Source organism: Hemiscyllium ocellatum, chromosome 15 (genome assembly GCF_020745735.1).
Source record: "Hemiscyllium ocellatum isolate sHemOce1 chromosome 15, sHemOce1.pat.X.cur, whole genome shotgun sequence".
NCBI lineage: Eukaryota > Metazoa > Chordata > Chondrichthyes > Orectolobiformes > Hemiscylliidae > Hemiscyllium > Hemiscyllium ocellatum.
In genome coordinates, this window is record NC_083415.1 from 42,596,641 (window position 1) to 42,605,687 (window position 9,047).

Consider the following 9,047-nt stretch of genomic DNA (forward strand, 5'->3'; position numbering starts at 1 on the left):
AGAGAAATATGTTTACTCAGAGAATGATCCATCTTTGGAATTATCCACCCCAGAAGGGCTGTGGAAGCTCAGTCTTTGAGTGTGTTCAAAGTAGATGTTGATAAATTTTTGATTATCAATGGCATAAAGGACTGTGCAGATGGTGTGGATAAGAGGCACCAAAGTGTTTGATCAGCCATGATAATATTAAATGGCATAGCTGGCTTGATGGGCTGAATTGGCTACTCCTGTTCTTATATAAAACTAGTAATCAATTAACATGCATTACTTATTACAAAAATTTCAGAAAAAGATGCAGAACCAGCATTCAACTTTGTAATTGTGAATCTTTAATCATACATTCTCTAAGTCTTCAATCTACTTTCCTCTTCTCTCGCAAATCACAGCATGTCTCCCAGGTTACAGTAGATACCCTTACTGCTGTGATTATTCTTCAAGCAGGAATGGAGAATACTCTGGACTGGCAACATGTCTTTATGATTATGAAGAAAATTATCTCTATAGGTGAATGACTGAACATTCCTCTTACAATAGGACATTTTATATCTTGACCCTTGCATCAAGAACTAGGAAAATCTGGTTACCAAATTCAAATTCCAGCTGGAGAACCACAAATCTGCCTCTAATTCAGTTGAAGCTAGTTATGATTGCATTTTAATTACAGGAAATGTAATAATTCAATACCATTTCATAACAAAAATATTACACCCTTTCCCAAGGTTTAAGCTTCCTTGCCATTTGTGAAACAGTAGGTGCACTATTAATTGACATAATTTTGTGTTTTTGAATGCCAGGGATTTCTTGTCCACTTTGCACAAGGTGCAGTACTTGAGCAAAAGATAAGGTGCAGCTTTCTCCAGTAACTTCTGTGGTAATAGCTGAAAGATGTGTAGTGTCACCAATTGTTTTATTTTCATGTGGTTCCTTTATTTGGCTGTCTTCTGTTAGTCCACAGTACGTGTTGTGATCATTACCTTCTATCTCTTCACTAACCTGAAATTGCATTCTCACATCCTCCATTTTCTCTGCTTGTTGATCTATGGGTAGCGAGTAATTGACCTTTGTGGTCTCTATTGTTGCTGTTTCGTCATTTTGTCCTTGATCACTTGGAGTTTGTCTGAGCAGTCTCTCAAAAGCCTTTGTCATATCTTCCTCTGCCGCTAAGTCATTCTTGGCATCAATTATTTGTGAAGAAAGCCATCCTTTGTAGCTTTCAAGATCAATGGGTCCAACAAACCTAGAAAAAGTGGGAGTTTTATTTGATATTTCCACACAAATGCCACTGCCTAACATTAATCCAAGCAGGAACTGTCACAAAATCCCAAAACAAATGGAAACAATAAAGTAAACTTGTAAAAAAAAGCTGCATTTCCATTTTTATACAAAGCAATGTGTTCTTAAACATGTTTCAAGGAAATATATGTCATTTAGATGACACTGATAAATGCACCATCCACCCACAAATTCAAAATGTCAAAATTGGTTGCATCCCCATTTTGCATCATTATTACTTCCATTAGTCAGAGTCAAACAGCACAAAAATAGGTCCTTCAGCCTGTCTATCTGTGCTGACACCTTCAGAGATCAATGGACTTGTCAACAAAGGTTTTATTTTCTTCAATACTCCTGACAGGCCTACTATTGTGTATATCTTTTCCTTATTGCACCTCCTAAAGCATCATCTTTATTTGTCGGGATTAAATTCCATCTGCCATTGCTCTGCTCAATTTGCCAGCTGATCAATATCAGACCTCCTCACTATCTAAACACTCCCAGACTTTGTATCATCTGCAAAGTTAGTAACTAAACCTTCCAAAAGACACATCCAAGTCATTAATATAAATAACAAACAGCAAGACCCCATGCACCAATAATCCCTTTGGGACACTGCTGCTTGCTGCTTCCAACTACAAAGAACCCTCCATCACCCTTTGCTTCCCATTTGTAAGATAATTTTGGATCTAGTTTGTCAACTTACCTTGAATCCCATAGGCACTCATGTTTTGGACCAGCCTTCTACGTGGGACCTTATCAAAGGTCTTCCTGAAGTTCATGGTTTAAAACAATGCATGTAATTTGCACACGAGGATTTCTTGATTTTGAGTATTGGAGAAGAGCTATTACTTATTATATGATGTAGAATATAGACTCAGTGGGCTGAATGACCTCTTTTTATGTGCTGTATGATTCTATGACAGTGTCAATCAAATGGAGAGCTTTTCCATGCTTTTCATGATTATCTCTCTCTGAAAATTGTAGATAATATCAAAGGCAGAGAAAAACATTGAAAATCATATGGATAACTCTGGTATTGGTTTAACATTAATTTTTAATTGGTTATCAGAACCACCAGACACATCAACTCCAATACAGTTACAATCATATACAACAATCTGATATGGTTATTAATATATAACTTCAGTTGGCACTGTTTGTGTACAGGTGAAAACATTTTATTGTTACCATGTATTTGCAAGTAAAAGTCAATCTCATGTAAAAGTTGACCCTCTATTTTTGGCCAAAGAATCTGTAATTTTCCATGTATCTCAAGTAAAAGTCAACCCTAGTTCTTTGCAGATAACAAGTCAACATTAATGAGTCAAGGTATTATCCTGTACATAAACGTTATGGCTACAATGATCAGTGAGACTGTATGAGAGTCACATGTCCGGTAACTTTTTTTAATCAAAAATAAAAGCTTAAAATGTTAGTTTGAAAAACTAAAACAACTGCACCGAGAAAACGGAAGGAAATGGAAGAAACTGACGGGAAGGTTTAAGACACATCAGGTTCAGTTGTGTGCAGCTCCACTGAGCTCATTTCCCCTGTAACAATCATGGAATACAGTCATACACCTAGTTGAGGTTTTGAAATTTCTTCTTTTTGTGTAAAAATGCCCTCCGGAAAAAGCTGAAAGTTATTAAAATTGCACAGAAGACAAATAACGATGAAGCAGCAATTACCGTAATTCATTGTGATTTTTATATTCATTTAGAGAGCAATTGGGCTTCTGCTAATGATACGGTACTTTGGACTATATCATGAATTTCAGCTCCTCAAAAGTAGTATCCATGTTATAGTTAACCCCATAAATTTCACCTTAAAAAATAGTCTTTAAAATCCGATTTTTACACTGGTATAAACGGTTTTCAGATGCTTCTTCCTTCGAAATATCATGAATCGAGGTCACTTTCTTAGTAAAGGGCAAAATGGCTAACTCTAAACATTACATAACTTCTGTTCATAAAAAAGTTATCTGATATTGCACAAGTAAACTCAGCTAGGTGTGGTAATTTTAGCTCCACAAAGGAGTGAGTAGAAAGCAGTGATGTGCTGCTTTTTGATTCTGAACAAAGTAAGTGAATTAATAGCACAAATACAGATTAATTGTGGCATAATCATAGAGCCATTATGGACATATGGTTACAATGACATCATAGCTGGGAATTATACATTCGGGGTATGTGACATTTTCAAAAACGTTTGACAAAGTTCCTCATGGGAGACTGGTTAGCAAGGTTGGATCTCATGGAATACAGGGAGAACTAGCCATTTGGATACAGAACTGGCGAGGGTGGATTTTCAGATTGGAGGCCTGTGACCAGTAGAGTGCCACAAGGATCAGGGTTGGATCCACTGCTTTTTGTCATTTACATAAATGATTTGGATGTGAACACAGGAGATATAATTAGTAGGTTTGCAGATGATACCAAAATTGGAGTTGTAGTGGACAGCGGAGGAGGTTAACAGAGTACAATGGAATCTTGATCAGATGGGCCAATGGGTTGAGGCAAGGCAGATGGAGTTTAATTTAGATAAATGCGAAATGCTGCATTTTGGAAAAGCAAATCAGAGCAGGACTTATACACTTAATGGTAAGGTCCTGGAGAGTGTTGCTGAACAGAAACCTTGAAGTGCAGGTTCTTTGAAAGTAGAGTCACAAGTAGATAGGATAGTGAAGGAGGAGTTTGGTATGCTTTCCTTTATTGGTCAGAGCATTGAGTATCTGAATTGGAAGGTCATGTTGCGGCAGTACAGGACATTGGTTAGGCTATTTTTGGAATATTGCATGCAATTCTGGTCTCCTTCCTATTGGAATTATGTTGTGAAGCTTGAAAGGGTTCAAAAAAGATTTATAAGGATGTTGGCAATGTTGGAGGATTAAGCTGTAGAGAGAGGCTAAATACACTGGGGCTACCTTCCCTGGACTGTCGGAGGCTGAGGAGTGACCTTATAGAGGTTTATAAAATCATGAGAGGTATGGATAGAATAAATAGACAAGGTCTTTTCCCTGGGGTAGGGAAGTCCAGAACTAGAGAGTATACGATTAGGGTAAGAGGGGAAAGATATAAAAGAGGTCTAAGGGGCAATTCTTTTCACACAGGGTGGTGCATGTATGAAATGAGCTACCAGAGGAAGTAGTGGAGGCTGGTACAATTGCTGCATTTAAAAGGCATCTGGATGGATATATGAATAGCAAGGATTTAGAGAGATATGGGCAAGTGCTGGCAATGGGACTAGATTAGCTTAGGATATCTGGCGTCATGGACAAGTTGGACTGAAGGGTCTGTTTCTGTGCTGTACATCTCTATGATAGGCAAGCAAGGTGAAAGGGTAGCATTCTTGGAACAGGATGGAATGAATACCAAAGCAAGAAATGGTCTTGGGTCAGAAGACATGGGATTTACATGAGTAGAGGTTTAAAAAAAAATGACACTGGTAGACATAGTCAATAGGCGCCTTAACAGTAGCTAAACAATTGGAAAGAGAATAAATCAGAAAATAATGAGGAAATGTAACAAAGGCAGTACATTAATCATATACAATTTAATCTTCATGTAAACTGAGATAGTCCGATTGGTAGAGGTAGCCACAAGGAAGAATTCAGTGTATTTTGGACAGTTTCTTAGAATAATATGTTGTGGATTCAACCAGTGATCAGGGTATTTTGGATCTGGTAATGTCTTGAGGCAAATTTAATAAACAATGTCAAAGTAAAAGGTCCACTGCATAACATGGTAAAATGTAGCATTTCATTTGACAGTTAACAACTTATGTAGGCTTAGCACAGTTGGTTGCTACTTAAGTGTTATTAGAAACGAATGAAAGCAGAGCTGACTTCAGGTGATTGGATGAGTTTAGCAGTAAAGATGTTTCAGCAACAATTACAGATGTTTTAAAAAGTTGTTCATGGCTCACAGCAAAGATATATCCCAGTGAGAAAGAAAGATTCTTGGACAGGGAGAAGCCAACCAAGGTTAACCAGGCAAGTTAATGATAGCATTAAATAGAACGAAAAATTAGTGGTAAGCCATAGGACTGGCAAAGTTTTAAAAACCTCCAGAAGACAACCAAATAAAGCGGGAGAAAAAACTTTTGAGGGTTTACAAGAATGATCCCTCGGATTCAGGGCTCGTCATATGAGGAACGATGGAAGACTCTGGGTTTGTACTCATTGGAGTTCAGAAGAATACGGAGGAATCTGACTAAAAATTGCTGGATACTGAGAGGCCTAGAGGTCAGCGCAACATTAAGGGCCAAAGGGTCTGTATTGTGCTGTAATGTTTTGTGTCCTATAAGATGGTTCCACTAGTAGGTCAGACTAACACCCAGGGACACAGATTCAGGGTGAAGGGATTACCCTTTAGAACAGAGTTGAGACATTTTTTTCAGCCAGAGTGATGAATCTATGGAACTCATTGCCGCAGAGGGCTGTGGAGGCCAAGTCATTGTGTATTTAAGACCAGAGATAGATAGTCAGTGATTATTAAGCGAATCAAGGGTTACAGGAAAAGGCAGGTGAATGGGTTGAGAAACATGTCAGTCATGATCAAATAGCAGAGCAGAAACAATGGGCTGAATGGCCTAACTCTGTTCCTATACCTAATGGTCTTACTTGCAAGTAATAGCTAGACAGCAAAAGTTTCTTTAAGAATATAAAAATGAAACAAGAAACCAAAGTGAACATAGGCTTTTAAAAGGACAATGCTGGGGAAATGGAGAACCAGGAAATGGCAGAGAGGTTTCATAAATACATTGATTGTTATAGTAGAAGACACTAATAGCACACCAAAACTACTAAATAATCAAGGGGCAAAAGGAGCAGAGTATATAAATAGAATAACTATTACTAGAGGAAAATGTATTCATGAAACCATTGGGGCTAAAGACTTAAGTTACCTGGAACTTTGGGATTCATCCTAGGATATTAAAGGAAGTATAGACAAAAAGGCACTGGCAGTAATCTTCCAGATTCCTTATTAATTAATTATAATGGTTTGAGGAAGCAACAAGCAGGATAGATAAAGGGGATTCGTTTCAGTGAATGTAATATATTTGGATTCTCAAAAGGTGCTTAATAAATAATAACATGGTGGAGGAGGTAGTATATAAGTATGGATAGAGAACTAGCTAACTAACAGAAGACAGAGAATTGGGATAAGGGAGGCATTATCAGGATGGCAACCTTTAACTACTGGAGTGCCACAGGGATCAGTGCTGGCCCACACTTATTTACAATATTTATTAATGGCTTGTATTAGGAAAGTGAATGTTACTACCAAGATTGTGGATGACAAAAGAGGTGGGAAGGCAAGTGGGTAAGGATAACAGGAAAAGTCTGCATTGTGATACATTCGGGTTAACTTAGCAGATATAGTATAATGATAGCTAAAAATATGTTGCTGGTCAAAGCACAGCAGGTCAGGCAGCATCCAAGGAACAGGAAATTCAAAACGTCGAACTTCCTGTTCCTTGGATGCTGCCTGACCTGCTGTGCTTTAACCAGCAACACATTTTCAGCTCTGATCTCCAGCATCTGCAGACCTCACTTTTTACTCATAGTATAATGATAGAAAACTATTGTACATTGCAAAATTCTTTCTGTTGCACACTAGAATGCTGCTAAAAGCTGTTCACATTAAAAACTGGTAGAATCACCAAAGTGGAATCTGTGTCTGTGCTGCAACCAAATAATTGTAGGTTTTTTTGGAAGTTTGCATGTGCAGAGAAACTGCTACCATTCAGGAGAGAAGATCAGCATTATCTTTTCACAAAAATGTCAGAACAGAGGAATAGAGAGAAAAGGCATATCATGGAACGAGGAACATGTTAAGAGCTCATGCCACTGATGAGGTTAGTGTACCCAACTGCTTGCCTCTTCCATGATCATGTCCATGCTTGGGTATCCTTGTAGTGGGAATGCACAACATTTCACACATTCTGCGATCAGTAGGGGGCTAGGGTGCATTGTCACCTGACAAAATTATATTTCAATTTAAATGTTTTAGCCTTTTTGTCATTGATTTTGATAATGATGCTCTTTGGAGCCTATTCTGCTCCAATTTTCTTTGATTTGTCTGTGTAATATAGTTTTTTTTAAAAAAAACTGCCATACACCAAGAGGCTCGTTAGAGAGAGAACCTGTTGCTGCTTTAACCTGAGGGTGACTATGCCTCAGGCAAGGCTGAGAAGGTGGGACCTTTTTACCAACTTCAGCTGGTGTGGGAACTGGCATCATTCTGCAAACCAGCCGTCCAACCAACTGAGCTAACCAACCCCCTTAAAATAGCGGGCAAAACGTAGATGAAAGTACAATAAGATTGAAAAGGGAAGTTACTGGAGTGTAAGGAATCAGGTTTGTGATGAACAGGAATGGGAAGCAGCTGGAGCTTGGCTCTTGAGATGCTGCATCTGGATTAAAACATAGTGAAACCAAACGGCACCATGTCAGGGAGACTGGGCCTGGGACTCCTACCTGCAGTAATAGTACACCTTGGCCTCAAGGAGTCGCTCCTCAGAACACCGCACCGCATCTCCCAGCTGGGCCAAGCCTCGTTGGAAGACCTCGTCAGCCTCGAATTGATAGCCGTGGAACCGCCTGCACTCAGCCTCCATTACTCCAGCCCCGCCATCAGCCTCTTGATGTTGGCGGACCGGAATCCGCGGCCGTGCGCCCCCTGCCGACTGGAGGATCGATCGGACTCCTGCAGCGCGGACCGGAATCCGCGGCCGTGCGCCCCCTGCCGACTGGAGGATCGATCGGACTCCTGCAGCGCGGCCGTGCGCCCCCTGCCGACTGGAGGATCGATCGGACTCCTGCAGCGCGGACCCGAATCCGCGGCCGTGCGCCCCCTGCCGACTGGAGGATCGATCGGGCTCATTCATTAATTAATCCCCTTACTCCTACCTTGGAATGTAGGTAGATTCACATTGAAAATGTGTTGCTGGTTAAAACACAGCAGGTCAGGCAGCATCCAAGGAACAGGAAATTCGACGTTTCGGCCATAAGCCCTTCATCAGGAATCAGATTCACGTTCCTCATTTTCTGAGTGTAGAAATAACATTGGCCTCTCCGTCTGGTAGCTACACACGCATCTTTACTTGTGGTGGCTAATAAATATTTGTCGCATCATTTACTAGTTAAGGTAGAGTCAGGATTGTATTAACTGGGATAGCAACCCACGATATCTGAAATCATTGAATTAACACAGAGGCTTGTGGTCCTGATGAAGGGCTTTTGCCTGAAACGTTGATTTTCCTGCTCCTTGGATGCTGCCTGACCTGCTGTGCTTTTCCAGCACCATTCTGATCTAAACTCTGGTTTCCAGCATCTGCAGTCCTTGTTTTTACCTCGTTTGCCTTACTGTGTCTCACCAGCTCTCTAAATGAGTCATTGCTTATTGTCGTTGTTCCCTTAAGCGTGTTATCATCTTCCTTTTCAGATAGCAATCGAATTCCAATTTGAATGCTTTTACTGGACTGGCATCCACTATACACACTCAGGCAGTACATTTCAGACCTCAACACTCAACTGGATGAAACGTTTTCCTCACATCAGTTTTGCTTTTTTATTACTTTAAAACTGTATCCTCTCTTTCTTACACAAGTGGGAACGGTTTCTCCCAATCTACTCTGGCCAGACCTTTCATGATTTTCAATACCTCCATCCATTTTATCCAGTGACAACATCTGTCTTGATAATTGAAGTTCCTCATGGCTGGAACCATTAAGTGTAGCACATAAGGACATAAGAAATGGGAGCAGGA

The 9,047-nt window shown here is 39.9% G+C and overlaps 1 protein-coding gene across 1 annotated transcript; it reads right to left on the reverse strand.

Moving 5' to 3' along the window:
• Positions 1-637: 637 nt before the first annotated feature.
• Positions 638-8,166, reverse strand: LOC132822670 (uncharacterized). The gene is made up of 2 exons (XM_060835919.1): positions 7,757-8,166; positions 638-1,237 (listed from the first exon to the last, which is right to left on the reverse strand). The coding sequence occupies exons 1-2, from the start codon at positions 8,164-8,166 to the stop codon at positions 703-705; spliced, it is 945 nt and encodes a 314-aa protein (XP_060691902.1). The 3' UTR covers positions 638-702.
• Between the last annotated feature and the right edge of the window lie 881 nt (positions 8,167-9,047).

Coding starts and splice junctions, on each gene's coding strand:
- LOC132822670 (XM_060835919.1), bottom strand. CDS start 8,166: ATGAATGAGCCCGATCGATCCTCCAGTCGGCAGGGGGCGCACGGCCGC. Junction 1,238..7,756: donor AAGGTGTACTATTACTGCAG/GTAGGAGTCCCA, acceptor CACTTTTTCTAG/GTTTGTTGGACCCATTGATC.